General features: G+C 41.9%; 1 protein-coding gene across 1 annotated transcript; it reads right to left on the minus strand.

Annotated features, from left to right (window-relative positions):
* Window positions 1-10,399: 10,399 nt before the first annotated feature.
* LOC116523259 (hepatocyte growth factor-like) lies at window positions 10,400-17,454 on the minus strand (the record flags this gene model as incomplete). The annotated part of the gene is made up of 5 exons (XM_032238353.1): window positions 10,400-11,407; window positions 12,162-12,307; window positions 14,224-14,330; window positions 14,939-15,082; window positions 17,380-17,454. Coding segments are annotated over 5 exons (640 nt in total), but the record flags the coding sequence as incomplete, so codon positions are not given.
* Between the last annotated feature and the right edge of the window lie 249 nt (window positions 17,455-17,703).

A 17,703-nucleotide genomic window follows, 5' to 3' on the forward strand; every position in this document is an offset into this window, starting at 1 on the left:
AGGAAGGAAGGAAGGAAGGAAGGAAGGAAGGAAGGAAGGAAGGAAGGCAGGTAGGTAGATGATAGATTATATATATATAATCTATCATCTAGATAGATATATAGATGATAGATAGATAGATAGATAGATAGATAGATAGATAGATAGATAGATAGATAGATAGAGATAGAGAGAGAGAGATAGAGAGAGAGAGAGAGAGAGAGAGAGAGAGAGAGGAAGGTAGGTAGATAGGTAGGTAGGTAGGTAGGTAGATGAGAGAGAGAGAGAGAGACAGAGAGAGAAGAGAGAGAGAGAGAGAGATGAGCAGTGGTTACAGTGCAGTACTGCAGGCTATTTCTGCTGACTGCCATCTGCTTGCAATTTCCCAGTACAAATCTCACCAGGCTCAAGGTTGACTCAGCCTTCCGTCCTTCCAAAGTGGGTAAAATGGGGAGCCAGATTTATCATCATCATCATCTTCTTCTTCTTGTAATGAACCCATAGTCCATTGCAGGGTGGACCAGTGCCATTGTATCTTCTTTTAAATAGCAAAGAATAACATATACTTCCAGAAAGCCACATCAATTTTAACAGCATCTGTACAAGTACAGTCTGAAATGTTAACACTACAAACAGTGTATATCATTTGGGCTGTTTGCTGTTTATTGCAAGGAGGCAAATGGCTGGGAGGCAGATTCCCTCCCCCCCTTGTTTTCCTCCCCAAAAGCTAGGTGGGTCTTATACTTCGGAGCGTCCTATACTCCGAAAAATACGGTATTTCTCTCTTCTAATCACCCCAGCAATTTGCAAGAAGGATTTAGGGCATGGCACACCACGATGAGATTTTTTTTCTCATCTTCCCACTCATAATTACTTTCTCCCGAAGGAGTACTGTGGATAAAAAAAGATCAGGGCTTATTAAGCCCCCATTTATGGGTTAGGTGCAGACTGACACAATTTAAACTAGTTAGTCCTCTGTCCTCGGGGAAGCGGGGGGGGGAGCATACTAATGTTGTACATGTTAAAATAAACTTAATGAAGTTTATAATCCCAGGTGGGCAAGCTTTTCAGATCTTCAGATTGACTTTGGAGTAAGCATCGCTTTGATTTTCAAAGGGTTTGATTCCCATGTTATTTTTTTTTTTTATTGTGTAAGTATAATCTTTATTGTCCTTGTACTTAAATACAACGGAATTGATTACTGTTGTAGGTCACCCTATAAAAAATTGAAACGAATGGAATTTCAAAACTACTTTGTTTTCCTCTGCTTTCGCTGTTCTGAGCCACCAGGAAGAACCGTAACCCCCAAAATCCAACCCTTAATCGATAAAATTAAACACTCAGCAAGTTTGAAGTTTTATTGGATTGTACAGGGTTGGGTACAATTGTTTTTGTCCTTATGGAAACTCACCAGATACAAATAGACATTCGAGTTAATCTTGGGTCTTATATGGTTTGAACCCCTCTAACCAGGAACACGGTGGCTCAGCGCCTAAGACGCTGAGCTTGTCGATCAGAAAGGCTGGCAGTTCGGCGGTTTGAATCCCTAGCGCCGCGTAACGGAGTGAGCTCCCCTTACTTGTCCCAGCTTCTGCCAAACTAGCAGTTCGAAAGCATGTAAAAAATGCAAGTAGAAAAACAGGAACCACCTTTGGTGGGAAGGGAACAGCGTTCCGTGAGCCTTCGGCATTGAGTCATGCTGGCCACATGACCATGGAGACGTCTTCGGACAGCGCTGGCTCTTCGGCTTTGAAACGGAGATGAGCACTGCCTCCTAGAGTCAGGAACGACTAGCACATATGTTCGAGAGGAGCCTTTACCTTTAACCAGGAACTGAATTGGGAATTAGATGAAGGGGGAAAAGACAGAGTGATATGGTAGCAGTATTCCAACATCTGAGTGGGTGCCACAAAGAAGGGGTGGGTGGGTCAACCTATTATCCTGAAGGAAGAAGCAATAGATGGACACTAATCAAGGTGGCAACCAATCTAGAACTAAGCAGAAATGTTCTGACAGTTAGAACAATTCATCAGTGGAACAGATGACTCCAGATGTTGTGGGTGACCCAACAGTGGAGGCTTTTAAGATGATTTTAAGATGATAAGATCATTGGACAAGAAAATAAGAGAGTTGGAAGGGACCTGAGATGTCTCCCAGGCCATCCTTCCTGCTCGGGCAGGAAACCCTACACCATTTTAGACAAGCGTTTGTCCAGTATCTCCTTGAAAGTCTCAGGTAACAAAGTTACAGCCTAAGAATCCAAGGACTTAGATCCGGAGGACAGATGGGGAGATTAATAAGTAATACAGCCGCCCCTACTAGACAATGTTGTAGGAATTCGTTGTTTAACAAATTGACAGACTTGTAGGGGCTGTGGCAGGAACTGTGTGTGTCTGGTTGTGTTGGCATGCAATGCCTTATAGAAGCGATGAAGAACTTTTTCAGCACCGTGCACACTCGTCTGGGACGCAACCAGTGGTGGGATTCAGCTGGTTCGCACCTATTCGGGAGAACCGGTTGGTAACTTTCTAAGAGGTTCAGAGAACCGGTTGTTGGAAGAAATCTCCTTTTGTTTTTTTCCACATTACAGGGCTAATCCTGTAAGGAAGGCAGGAAGGAAACATTCTGGTGTTGTTTCTAGCCTAGTCTTTATTGCCCTGCTTACAGAAACTGCCTCTCCGGTTAACCCTTATGACATTGTAACAGCTAAGGCAAAACACCATTGATGTGAGTGACGTTGAGTTAGCCATGGCCACACAGTCACATGACCACCAAGCCATGCCTACCTAGCTGGTTATTACGGCAGAGAACCGGTTGTTGAATTATTTGAATCCCACCACTGGACGCAACCCAGAAGAGGAACTGCTCGGGGGCATGCACACACTTGGAAATGAAATTCCGGTTTCTGGTGCACAGTGGACAGGTAATGTTCTGGTTACTGGCTTGCATGCATTCATGACAACCATGGTCATGCCGGAAAACGGAAACCAGCTCTTTCAGTTTTCGGCACTGCCACATGCATGAAGGCGAAAGGTGGGTTCCTACCAGTTCGCATCTATTCGGTAGAACCGGTTCGTCAAATCTACCGAACCGGTTAGAAGAGGTTCCACCAGTGGACCCGGAAAGCAGGCCACACCTACAGAAGAGGTTCCAAAATTTTTTGAAACCCACCACTGGTCCTTGGATATGATTATTCTACACTATCATGCTCCTATTTATAAAACTCAGTGCCTCTGTGAAAGGTAAGGATGACTACTGCGTTTGTGGTGCAATCAGAACATTGCGTGTGTTGAAGTTGTTTTAACGCAAACCAAAGATGCCTTTTAAGAAACAGGTGTACATCCTATTCTTATGCATGCCAGTGCTGTGTGTGAGGTAATTTAAGGTGGTTCTGACAAGTGTCGTTGGCATCTTCATATCCGGTCACATGGGCGGCAAGCCACTCCTATCCGGTCACATGGGCGGCAAGCCACTCCCACAAAGGAGGCCACACCCACAGAGTAGGTTCGAACAATTTTTGAAACTCACCACTTATGAAGGCCATGCGTGCCCCAAACCCAGAAGAGGAAGAGGCAACACCATGCGTGCTAGGCAACATGGCTGCATGTTCCACTTCGGGCACGCATGCCATAGATTAACCACCATGGCCTTATAGTGTCTTCTTGAGGGAAGAGAAGTGGAAACAGTTCACGCCCACGATGTGAGGGGTCTGTAGATATTTCCACAGCCCTCTTCCTGGTCTACAGGTCCTCAAAGGGAGGGAGGGAAGATGTTGACGATTGTCTGGTTTTTCTTCTGCAGTCCTCATTGTCCGTTGAAGTCCGTGTCTGTTTGGCTGCTGTGCCCAACCAGAGGTGCAAACGGCAGATGTTTGAATCGTCTTTAAAATAAAAAAGGAGGCGATTTAACTTTAAACAAAGGAAAGCAGGGCAGTACCAAAGGCATTGAGACAAAACAGCAAGCATGTGAGATGCCAAGCCATGTCGAATTAGTAAGTGTTGGCAGAGGAGAGAGAGATGTAGCCAACGAAGCTTGGCTGGCAAGCAATCACTCTACAGCGAAAGGCCATCATGGACGCCTTAAAGAGTCTACGAACAGCTCTGCTCCGAGGCCGCACATGGATGTTATCAAATCTACCACCTGGCTCTCCCACTGCCATAAGTGCTTATGGAATAAACATGAGAAAACAGGCCGTGTGCCAGCCCAAGACAGGTTTCCACCATATAAAACAGGGCAGCCCTCAGGAAAATAAAAAACAGGAAAAAAAACAGAGAAGAATTCCAGCTTCCAAATGGTTTACTGGAGAGGGAGACACTGGTTCAATTTGTTTCTGCACCACAGGAGCATTGAAGGAGGTGGGGGCAGTCCTAAGCAGGGGGGGGGACTTTTCCTCAGCGGCGCGAAAAATGCACTTCCCGGCGTGAAGCGGAACATGGTTTTACTGGGAGAATTTACAGGTAACCGCCCTTGAAAACAGGCACACATCGAAAGTTCTCCAAAGCCAGGTTTTCAAAATCCCACGTTACAAGGTTATTGTATGGGAGATTATCACGCTGTAAAAGGACGCAGCAACATGAAAAGATGGTTTTAAGTTTTTCCCCCAAATGGCTTGCTATCGTATTCCCCTTCTTATAGCATCACGTTTCTTGTTCTCTTGTAATATTTTTACCCTATTGGGTTTTAAAAGCCTGGCTATTCATACTTGACAAAAAATATTTTTTATGTTGAACACGTTAAAAAAAAAAGAAGAATAGGTTCCAGATAGATAGATAGTGTTGTGGCCCGCCAGAAGAGCTGGGAGCAGATTCGGACAGTGAGGGGGGTTGGGGAGGAAGATGGGCCAGTCCTGGAGTCTAGGGAAGGCTCTGATGAGGGCTCTGTGTCGGAGGCAGAGAGGGGGGCCATGGCTGTATGACAGTTATCAGCTGCCTTCGGAGTCAGACATCAGTGAGGCAGAAGAACAGCTGGAGCCTGTTCCCGAAGTGCGCATGTGCAAAGCTCCCAGGAGAAGGGAAGAGCTAAAGAACAGGGGTCAGCTTGGGAGTAAGGCCACAGGTGGATGATGAATGGCCCCTCCCAGAGGAAATAAAAGAGGATCAAAAGGGGAGCGGAGTTTGCAGGAGACAAATAGTTCACTTAATTGGTTCGTGACTCTCCGAGACTCCTTGCCAAGTTCTCCAGAGATCGGCCTGGCAGCTCTCCAAGCCTGATAAGGTCTGTGACTGTAAATCCTCCCTTGAAAGACTTTGCTGGATGTGAATGAGCAGAAATCTCAGTCAATTAATAAAAGGGGTTTTTTTTTTGCTAGGACCAGGAGTTTGCTGGAAAGATAGAGGGAGGGAGGGAGGGAGAGAGGGAGGGAGGGAGAGAGGGAGGGAGAGAGGGAGGGAGGGAGGGAGAGAGGGAGGGAGGGAGGGAGAGAGGTTAGAGAGAGAGAGGTTAGAGAGAGAGAGGTTAGAGAGAGAGATTTTTCATTTATTGTTATTGTGTATTTTTTGCATTTTGCATAAATTTATAAATCACTTGAAGTTGAAACTATTTTTGTACAGGAAGCAGCATAACTCTATTAATATATTACTATTAATGGAGAGAGAGCGAGAGAGAGAGGGAGAGAGAGAGAGGTTAGAGAGAGAGATTTTTCATTTATTGTTATTGTGTATTTTTTTGCATTTTGCATAAATTTATAAATCACTTGAAGTTGAAACCTTTTTTTGTACAGGAAGCAGCATAACTCTATTAATATATTACTTTTAATGGTAATATATTAATGCATTATCAAGTTTTTCAGGTCATTCTTTCTCAACACATTGCCCTTATATGATAAATAAAGGACAGATCCATTTTTCCCCATAAAATATTTTATTATTTATAATCATTGAGATACAAAAATAGCAACTTTCAGGGCTAAGGGATGCCTTTACTTACAGAATTATTATAAAGTCAGAGCTGTCATTTTAATACACTTTTAAGTAACACATCAATAATCAATTTCTATTGGAAAGAATCAAGGAAAAGAGACTGATATTTACAGCACTAAAGAAAAGAGTAACTGCGAATAATAATAATTTTTCAAGAATTATTTTTTTTTTCCTGATGGGCCAACCTTCATGAATGATTAATCATCCATCACTTTTTTTTTAATATGGCAAATATATATATACGATCTGAACCTACCTAACAGATAACCTACTCTAATTCCTAAGCTAACAAAAGTCCATTTTTTATTTCGTTTTTTTTTTAACCTCAAATGACAGTCTTTTAAAAACAATTTCTCCCCATCTCTGGTGCCTAAACGTTACCCAGAGAAGATAGGTAGTAGCGATTAAGGGAAGAAGAGAAGAAAAAAATAAATTAAAAGATTTCTCTTTCAAACAAAGCAAACTCGAAACAATTTCTGCAGGGAATAGTTTCCCTCCTCAGGACGCATCAAATCTATTTCACGCAAGGAGATAGCTGAGTGTTTTAATGGCTGGATGCCCTTCGTGTCGCCGATACGGAGTTTTGTTCAGCAGATATATTCCCACTGTGCCCAGAGGGAGAAATATCTGCCTCTACCTAGGATTGAACTCACAGCCTCCTGATTCAGAGGGGCCACCGCACCACTCCAAATGTTCTCCTAGGCATAACAGGTTCTAATTAACAGTCCTTGCAGGAGGCAACAGAATCATGGATGCTACGGCAAACATAGGCATGGATCAATGAAATATCATCCTTGTCCTGTTCCTTTCATTTTTCGGCATTCCAAATAATAGGAGTTGGGGACAATAAAGAGGCTTGTTTTTACGTCATCGGCTTCTCACTCGTTCACCCAGGAGGACAAAGTGAGAGATGCTTCAGTAGGCCATCAAGAGACTCAGGGAGGTCCATGTTGAGAAGATGTCTTATCATCACCACTGTTCTTTCACTGTATCCAGGATAACAGCTGGAAAGAAGGGAGAAGATCGCTCCAAGAAACCTCATGATGGAAAGAAAGAAAGAGTAGCATGGATGGAAGACACCATGAAGGATAACTCTACTTTTGCAAGGTAGACGATGAAGTCTTTTGGTTGGTTTATCTCCAAGAACTTCTGAAAGGGAGGAGACTTTCAAAATGATTTCACAACGTGACTCTGAGAAACAGAGTGTCCTTGACTTATAACCATTCACTGAAAAAAGATACTTGCTCTTATGACCATTGCATAATCACGTCATCAAAATTCAGGCACTTAGCCACTGACATGTACTTACGATGGTTGAAACATCTCGGGGGGGGGGTGTCGTGTGATCGCCAACGATGACACTTCCAGCTGGCTTCCTGGACAACCAAAGTCAAAGCTGGATTTGCTTAATGACCACGTGATTCACTTACCAACGGAAGTGGTTCCCTTAACAACTTGGCAAAAAAACACAAAAACGGAGAAGACTCAACTGTCTGCTTAGCCACAACATTTCTAATCCCATCTGTGGGATTAGACAATTGAGGATTGTAATTGTTTAAATTTTTTTTAAAAAAAAGGAAATTAAATTAAAAAAAGGGAAAAACACCGAGGTGATGCATGGATTCTATCTGTAATCTGTAATTTGCAGAAATTGAGTATCTTTCTTTTTCTTTCTTTCTTTCTTTCTTTCTTATTTCCAGTTCTTTCTTTGTTGCTTGCTCTTTCTTTCTTTCTTTCTTTTTCTTTTATTCTTTCTCTTTTTCTTTTTCTTTTTCTTTTTCTTTTTCTTTCTTTCCTTCCTTCCTTCCTTCCTTCCTTCCTTCCTTTCCTCTCTCTCTCTTCCTTTTTTCTTTTCCTTCCTTCCTTCCTTCCTTCATTTCTCCTCCCTTTTCCTCTTCTTTCTTTCTTTCTTTCTTTCTTTCTTTATTCTTTTTTCCTCCTCCTCTTCCTCCATCTCTAGCATGTTTCAAGAATGTATGACAGAAAAAAAACAAGAATCATGTCTACTTGGGATTCCAAAATGCTTTTGAACATTCCTGGGTCTCAGCTGCCTGAACTGAGAAAATTCAGAATAATCTATGCATCTCAGATTAATCTTGCACCATATATATATAGATAGATATGTCTCTCTCTTTGTGATATTGTGTGTGTGTGTGTGTGTGTGTGTTTGTGTGTGTGTGTGTGTATATATACAAACACAATCCCTGCGATCTCAAGGACACACATTACATTTCTCCACAGGTCAGTATATTAGAAAATCAACTAATTCCAGGAGACGATCAGAAATTTTACAAGTAATCAGATTGATAAAGTCATTGTTAAAGAGACACAACTCATCGCAAATCTCCCAAGTAGCCTTACACAATACATAATAATACCCCTATACATATTTTATATATAAATTCATATTGTCTTCTGCCCTGCAGAAGCTTATAATATTTCAGAATATTTTTTTATTACACCGAGCCGAAAGGCCTGCATTCATAATACAAAAATGCCTGAACATATTACGGAGAATACATAAACCTTGTAGAGAGAGAGAAAAAAATGCAAAACAAATTACATTTATAGTGTCATGAATATTCTTTTCATGTACATCATACAAATATATACAATTTGAAGAAGGAACAGGGAAGCGGAGAGGGAAAATATTTGCAGAATATCTTACAGTTTGGAAACGTGACAGTAATTTACCCAAGCTTAAAAAAAAAATGACTAAAGCAAAATTTAGATCTCTCTTGTATTGGATTATATTTTGGTTCAGAGCTAGAAAACGTTAAATTTACACTAAAGATTGGAAACTTGACTTTCATTAATCCACACCTCATTTTGCATTTGAGGTATTTTAGTTCTCGTAAAGTTCTGGATATGTCACCACATAATTAATTACAAGTCCTTTGAACAAAAGGCCAGCAGAAATACACAGGAGATTTACAGAGCTCATTAGCTGATATTTGTCTGCCTGTTGTGATCTCAAGAAGCTAATATAATAAAGCATCCATTTACAAGGATCTTAGCATAATAGGGAGTGAACTGAAAATTATGGACAACTTCCCACTTTGCGTGTAGAAGTGCATACTTAAAACGTATTTAAAATGTGAACACAAGAATGACAGGTAGCAAAATATACGTATTATACAGATAGTTGCACAAGAAAACTAAGGTTAGCAATAACTCTCAATATACAATTGAGAGAGCAGGAGTTTGTTTCTAGGCAATAAACATTTATGTGCTTCTAAAAATCTTCTCAGGACGTGATTGCAAACAGAAGTAAACATGCTGAAGAAAACACATCACAGCTCTTTCAACCGTAACACGGATGGGTTTTTTTAAATAGTTGTTTTTTAAAAAAAAAACACAAGCCAATCTCTGACAGTTCATTGGATGAGAATCCTCACCTTTAACTCTTGAAAAACGAAAGGTTTAAATCTTGAACAATTAAAGGGTGCAAACGTTTGTGTAGCATACGACTGCATGCTTTGGAAAGGATTGTCCGTGGATTATTACCGATAAAATGTACTCTAACGCTTATAAAATCAGAATCAAAGAATCTTGGAGGTTGAAGGAATGCTAATTCTTCATGAAAAATAAATTTGATTATGATCCTTGCCTTAATCTAGATCCTTAAACTCAAATCAAGAAACGTCAAACCGGGAGGAACCGATTTCTAAATTCTCTTTTTTTTAAAAAAAAAGATCAAGGTATTTTATTTTTTACTAGATTCGAATCATCTACTCCATGATAGTTTTTGTTGGGCACATGGACATGAATTAAGGGTTTAAGTTTAGGATAATTGTTCACAATCTGCTGAGATTTTAAAGGGAAGCCAGCAGATAAGGGATATCGATGCTAAACATTTCTAATGGATATTTTGAAATTTCTGTGCCCAATATAATCTAAAGGGATGACCGGCTGTTTAGCAAACTAGAAAGCTTGCTTTTTCTCCAACCCCAAATCCTAGGTCTAATACTCAAATTTAGAACTTCGTGTGGAAGACTGCCAAATACGAAGAAGTGTAGGGACGAATGAGTGAATGAACGAATAATATCTTACAGCCCAAAGGGCCAGAGATAGTGGTGGAACTATTTAGAAGGCAACGTTGTTGAGAAAGTTTACATTCTAGTGGAGAAGAAGCGGTAGATGAATTGAAAAGAAATGGGGTGGCATGAAATTTGTAGGTTCAAAATAATAAGACCAAGATTTGCCTTGAAGGAAACAATATGCTTGGTCTCCAAAGAAGTTCATAAGGTAAGATAAGATAAGATCTAAGATCTAAGATCTAAGATCTAAGATCTAAGATCTAAGATCTAAGATCTAAGATCTAAGATCTAAGATCTAAGATCTAAGATCTAAGATCTAAGATCTAAGATAAGATAGATCTAAGATCTAAGATCTAAGATCTAAGATCTAAGATCTAAGATCTAAGATCTAAGATCTAAGATCTAAGATCTAAGATCTAAGATCTAAGATAAGATAAGATGATAAGATAAGATAAGATAACATCTAAGATCTAAGATAAGAAGATAAGGTAAGATAAGATAAGATAAGATAAGATAACATAACATAACATAAGATGATGTTGGTCATTTTCCACTCCACTTCCAATTCGTCATCTCTATGTGCCATTGCATCAGTGAAGAAGGAGATAACCTTCAGAGTAAGCTTGGACATAGAGAGCTAGTAGAACCTGTTATTGGATCAACACCCAACCCATGTTGGTACCCATTTATGGACTCCTCCAGAAAAACTACATCCTCATTGTTGGGATGGCTTTCCCTACCACGATGGAATGGACCACGTGAATTAGTTGCTCAACCAGGTCACACATCCAGAAAGCCACTGATAAAGGAATGAAAACACAATGAAACAATGTAAGGGATGACATTGTCCCCGACTTATGCACACATTTCATGGCGCCTTAAAGATGAATTCAGAGCTGGGTGTAGGAAAGGAACTGCAAATGTCAGTGTGTGTTTATGCCTGTTAACAAAGCTCTCCTAAACAGCAGCCTAGAAGAACAACAACAACTGGGCTAAGTGTAGACAATGTGTATTTCTCCAGCCACCATGTTAGAAGATTTGCTTTCCTATTCAAGTATATTCAGGAAATAAGTCACGGCATTTGGCTTACCCCACGCAACGCAGCCAGAGGCAGAATGGGACAGGAAGAGCCACAAACATCTGTTAAACTTGACTATTATCAAGTTAATATTTGATGGACAACATTTCCCCTCTCCCACCCACCAGAAAAGTCCAAGTTTTCTCACTCGCAATGCAATTTCCCACTATCCTCCAGTGTCCCTAGAAGTGGCATTTTCCTCCCTCCTTGGTAGGGTTCTTCAGCTACGACCTGTATGTCATTAAGATCTTGTGTATCCATTTGGAGTAGTAAGCCACCTTGACGAATATCCCGGGCCGTTTGGGAACCGCACATCCTCGTCCGGGAATAATCACTCCCGTTACGATCTTGATTCTATTCTGTTCGCAGACCAGTGGGCCACCGTAATCCCGCTAGAAAGAGAAAAACATAGGAAAAATCACATAGATGCGTTAACAGAAGAGAGATTAAGATGAGAAAAGCTCATTGTAAAAGAAGGAAGAGCTCGCTCATTGAATGTATAAGAGTAGCATAAGAACGCTTGACGGCAAATTAATCTTGATATAGCTCTATTCTACTCTGCTCTTCTCTCTACTCTACTCTTCTCTCTACTCTACTCTACTCTATTCCACTCACCTCCACTCACCTGCACTCCTCACTCAACTCCTCATTCCACTCCCCAGTTCCCTCCACACTCCACTCCTCTACTCTTCATTCCCCTCCACAGTTCACTCCACACACCATTCCACATTCCACTCCATACCACACTCCATTCCACATTCCACTCCCCATACCAATCCACACTCCTCTCCACTCAATTCCACACTCCACACACCACTCTACACACCAATCCACACACCACTCCGTATTTTCTCTTCTCTTCCCTTCCCTTCCCTTCCACTCTACTCTATTTATATTTATATTATCATATTCATAGGATTAGTGGTAATATGAGTATTGTTCCAATATCTCAGGGGTTGCCACAAAGAAGAGGGAGTCAAACTATTCCCCAAAGCACCTGAAGGCAACGACAAGAAGCAACGGGTGAAAACTAATCAAGGAGAGAAGCAACTTAGAACAAAGGAAAAATTTCTTGACAGCGAGAACAATTAATCTTCCGAAGTTGTGGGTGCTCTAACACTGGAAGTTTTTAAGAAGAGATTGTACCTCACAAGTTCCACTGCCGATGCTCTCGGCTCGCGCACACATTTCTGATTCCTTCAGAACGACGTTTCCTCCAAAATCTTGACTGCAGCGTTCATTCCCCATAATGATCATATTTGCTTCCTGAAGTTGCCCGTCAAAATTCCTTGCTGAAATTATGAAGAGAAGTAACTTTATTTATTTATTTATTTATTTATTTATTTATTTATTTGCTGTGAGCGCACTGCCCCACATTAAAAATGAAAATCCGTTGCCTGCTCTCAAAGGAAAGTACATATCTACCCATACACAAGAGCCTATACAAGATGTTCTATAGGTGACACATCCCACCCACAAGATTAGCTAAAAAAATTAATAAAAACGTATTGCCACGATGTTGGAAATGCAATGTTGCCCTAGGAACCTTTTACCACTTGTGGTGGGAGTGCCCAAAAGCTAGAACCTTTTAGCATCAGATAAGAAAGTGTTTGAAAGAGACATTAAATCAAAGGATAGAATTGAGGCCAGAACTAATTTTTATTAGGGATCACAAAATAAAAAATATAGCAAAGGTGGATCGTATTTAATGTTGCATATTTTAACGGCACCAAGATTGACCTTCGCGCAAAAAAGGAAAGACAAAGAGAACAAGAGATCATAAACAAAATACTAACATGTGCAGAAATGGACAGACTGACTCTGGATCTCAAGGACAAGGGTCGAGACCGAATCGCACAGAATCTGGGACAAATGGTACTACTGATGGTTAGAAACGGGGGGAAAAAGGTCGGAACAGAAAAACACGAATAAGTTAAGAATTGGGAATATGGGAAGGGGAAGTAGAGTAGAAAATGATTGAGGGAAGACAGGATGTAGAAGAGTCGGAAGTAGGGGAGAGAAGAAGATAGGAAGAGAGGGATAGGAGAGAGGGTGAAGGGGGAAGATGAGGTGTATAAGGAGGAGTGGTAAGGGGAGAGAGTAGAAGGAGAAAGGAAGGGGAAGTAGACACCAATGAGAGGAAGAGTGGGAAGCAGAAGGGAGAAGAAAGATGGGAAGAGAGAGATAGGAGAGAGGGTAAGGGGGGAAGATGAGAAGGATAAGGAGGAGTGGAATGTAGAGGGAGGAGAAGGAGAAAGGAAGGGGAAGTAGAGTAGGAAAGGATGATGGAAGGAAGATAGGAAGTAGGAGAGAGGTAGAAGAAAGAGGTGTATGGAGAGTAGAAGAGCTAATAATGGGTGTTAATCTTTTTGGGGCGTTGAGGACAAGAGGAACTGATGTAATCATTATTTAATACTATATGATACTGGCTATGTATAGTATACATGTGATTGTATGTTATGAAAATGGAAATAAAAATATGTTTATAGAAGAATTGGGAATATGGTACGAAGATTGTATGATCGGTAGGAACTGGATATGTATATGTATTGACATATAATTTGACCGATTGAACATACCGATGTAATGGATATAAACTGTTATTTTTGTAAGATCTAAGAACTCTTTGGAAATGACTATGCCAGAAATGTCACACTCTGCCCATCGTTTTTAATGTTTACCTAATAAAGACCTTTTTAAAAGAAATGAAAATCTGTTGCCTACTCTCAAAAGAAAGTATATATCTACTCATACACATACATAACACACACATATACATGGGACACACACACATATACATACATACAGTACATATATATATTAACCCCTGTCCTTCTTGAATACATGGTGGAAAGAGAAAACTTGAGAGTTCAGGAAGCGGATGCTACATGGAACAAAACTCTGGCTTGAATCTAGATGTTCCACGAAGATTAGCTAAAAAAATTAATAAAAACGTATTGCCACGATGTTGGAAATGCAATGTTGCCCTAGGAACCTTTTACCACTTGTGGTGGGAGTGCCCAAAAGCTAGAACCTTTTAGCATCAGATAAGAAAGTGTTTGAAAGAGACGTTAAATCAAAGGATAGAATTGAGGCCAGAACTAATTTTTATTAGGGATCACAAAAAGCCCCCTCCCCAAAAGGGAAGAAGGAAAAAGGAAGAGGATTTTGGGTGGGGAGTGTTCTGTCCCAAACTTGAATTACTTACTTCCTGTGTGTCCCCATCCGTAAACGCTGCACGTGGTCCCATCTGGAATGGTGCAACCAGAAATGGGCAGGCGGATAATAGCCACAGCATTATTGCTTACTGCAGGTCTAGAAAAGAAAAAACATGGACATGTACGGGAATAAGTAGGTAAATTTAACATGTCTTTTCAAATCAGACGAAGAAGTTAGAGTCTCGTGATTCATTGCATAGTCAGCCAGATGTTAAGGCTGGATTCGATTGCTCTCCAGAAGGCCAGATCCTGAAGATGGAACTCAAGTACTTTGGCCACCTGATGAGAAGGAAGGACTCCCTGGAGAAGAGCCTCATGCTGGGAACGATGAAGGGCAAAAGAAGAAGAAGGGGACAGCAGAGAAGGAGGTGGCTGGATGGAGTCACCAAAGCAGTTGGTGTGAGCTTCAATGGACTCCAGAGGATGGTAGAGGACAGGAAGTCCTGGAGGAATGTGGTCCATGGGGTCACGATGGGTCAGACATGACTTTGCAACTAACAACAACAACAACCCCTAATCATCTTTGTTGCTGTTCTCTTCAACCTATGACAATTTGACTTTTAGGAGACACCTGGACAACATTCCTCATGATTGCAGGTGCCTTAAAGCCTTCCATTCCCTCCTCCAGTAGCACGGTTTCACCCGCCCATTAAATCCAGCCAACGGAGAAATTGCCGACGAAATATTAGCGTAACTTCAACCAACCTGGAAAGTTTCAGTAAAACTATATCTGATCCTTCAGGCCCGTAGACCAGCTGGGAAATATTCAGGACTTGCTTATGCTTTTCTTCATGAGCTCTTTCCACATTATGGATGCCGAGCCAAGCCTGATAGTCTTTGAGATTATGCCTTAAAGAAAGCAAACATAATTGGATGATGAGTCAATAATAAAAAAAATAAAAAATAAAGCAGAATGGAAGAGAGATTAGAGCCACAGACTCCTCACTTGGCTTATTTGCTTTGCGGTGATCTATTTAGATAACCGTTGCTAGATTTAAACAAAAGTAGCTTTTAGGGGGTCAGTTCATCCCACACACACCCCAAGCAAAATAAACCACTGAATTCAGGAGGTTGTTGCCATATTTTAGTCTCCCGAAGCGGAGAATGGAACTATTCCAGCACTTCACGCTGTGAAAACGGTGCCATCTGGATTAACCGTTGGGTTTTTACTCTGAACAGACGTTGAACTATAACAACACCAGTGCAAATAGTTTAAAACCCAACTGTTACTGAGTAAAAATATGTCCAATTTCAGGGTCGGACCTCACCAAGGAAAAGGAGACTTTTTTAGATATGGGTTCATCTAGAAAAGCGGAATGTTTCTAGGAAAATTCGCAAAAATTTGACCCTCGCTAGAACCTCACCTGATGGGACCCATACTTGACCCATCACAAGATCCACAAGACCCATCCCAAGTCCTTCACGTGACGTGACGCACACCTGACCCATCACAACGCCCATCACTAGTTTGTCACTTGATACAACCCTCAATCACAAAACCTGTTGACCACACGGAGCCCTTATAAACAGAGGAATATTGACATTCCCTAAATTCTACTAAAGATGTGACCTATCCTGGTAACGAAACATTCAGAAGCCAACCCACAAGCTCGGAGAATGAACCTTCACCCTCACCCGCCACCTGAGCTGCAGATATTCGCTGCCCTTGCAAAATGAAATAATGGTCCTCTCTACTCAAATGCTCTGAACATCCCAGAGTTCCATTGTATAGAAGTAGGGAATAGTTTAACGTTTCTCCCTCCCTCCCTTCCCTTTCTTGTGATGTCAGAAAATCAACATTTTGTTCTGACCCAGCTCCCTAAACATGACAAACCCTGTTGTATTTAAATCAGTGATTCCTTTATTAGGATGTGCCAGCAGCCCCGGCAAAAATATTTCTCCCTCAACGCAGGCTAACAAGTCCATCGGGCTGGAAGATGAGCAATTGTCTGCCACATGTATTCATCTCCGTCCCCTGCCTTTTATCCCCAGAGCTAGGGAAGGGCTTTGCTAGCAGTGGTGGTTCTTCCATCCCGAGGACCGGCCCATAGATTTCTACTGTTCTCCTCTCCTCTGCCTTCTGCACATCCCCGTGTCAGGCACTGGACCCAGCTGTTCCTCCTCTTCCTCATCAGCCACCTCCAGACCTGGGGGCTGTTGACTTTCCCTCTGAGGGCTGATGGATGGCCCAGGCTCCGCCTCTCTCTCTCTCTCTCTCTCTCTCTCTCACTCACTTTCTTTCTCTCTCTCTCTCTGTCTATCTCTCTCTTTCTCTCTCTCCCTCTCTCTCCCTCTCTGTCTATCTCTCTTTCACTCTCTCTCTCACTCACTTTCTTTCTCTCTCTCTCTCTGTCTATCTCTCTCTTTCTCTCTCTCCCTCTCTCTCCCTCTCTGTCTATCTCTCTCTCTCACTCACTTTCTTTCTCTCTCTGTCTATCTCTCTATTTCTCTCTCTCCCTCTCTCTCCCTCTCTGTCTATCTCTCTCTCACTCTCTCTCTCACTCACTTTCTTTCTCTCTCCCTCTGTCTATCTCTCTCTCTCTCTCCCTCCCTCTCTCTCTTTCTCTCCCTCCCTCTCTCTCTCACTCTTTCTCTCTCCCTCTCTGTCTATCTCTCTCTCACTCTCTCTCTCACTCACTTTCTCTCTCTCTCCCTCTCTGTCTATCTCTCTCTTTCTCTCTCACTCACTTTCTTTCTCTCTCCCTCTGTCTATCTCTCTCTCTCTCTCCCTCCCTCTCTCTCTTTCTCTCCCTCCCTCTCTCACTCTTTCTCTCTCCCTCTCTGTCTATCTCTCTCTCTTTCTCTCCCTCCCTCCCTCCCTCTCTCTCTCTCTCTCTGCCAGCTCCATTCTCTCTTCCTCCTCGGAGCTCTCAGGTTGCCTTGATGCTGACCCTGACTCCCACACCACCACCACCACCACCACCACCACCTCCACCACCACCTCCTCCTCCTCCTCCTCCTCCTCCTCCTCCTCCTCCTCCTCCTCCTCCTCCTCCTCCTCCTCCTCCTCCTCCTCCTCCTCCTCCTCCTGATTTGGCTGCTGGAGGGGCAGGCGGCTGACAGGCCACAGCACATTTCTACCCAAAGGCAAACTTTAAAAGGTAGGATCTTATTGGAAGATCTAATAAAAAATGTGAAATGGATACCGAGAGAGGAAACACTGCTTGGCTGTCAGGACCCAATCTTCTTTCACCAGTGATCCACCACAGAAATGTCTTCCTCTGCTGGAGAAACCAATGAAAGGACAATTATTTGGGGCATCAACCTGCTAATATAAGCTTCACATTTATATCATGCAGTAGTCCTCAGTTTGTAACCACAATGGAAGCCAAAGAAATTCTGTTGATAACCAAGACAGTGGTTAAGTGAATGTTTTCCCCATTTTACGACCTTTCTTGCCACGGTGGTTAAGCGAATCCCTGTGGTTGTTAAGTTACTAACATGGTTGTTCAGTTAATCTGGCCTCCCCA

This window comes from Thamnophis elegans, unplaced genomic scaffold, assembly GCF_009769535.1.
Source record: "Thamnophis elegans isolate rThaEle1 unplaced genomic scaffold, rThaEle1.pri scaffold_129_arrow_ctg1, whole genome shotgun sequence".
Classification (NCBI taxonomy): Eukaryota; Metazoa; Chordata; class Lepidosauria; order Squamata; family Colubridae; genus Thamnophis; species Thamnophis elegans.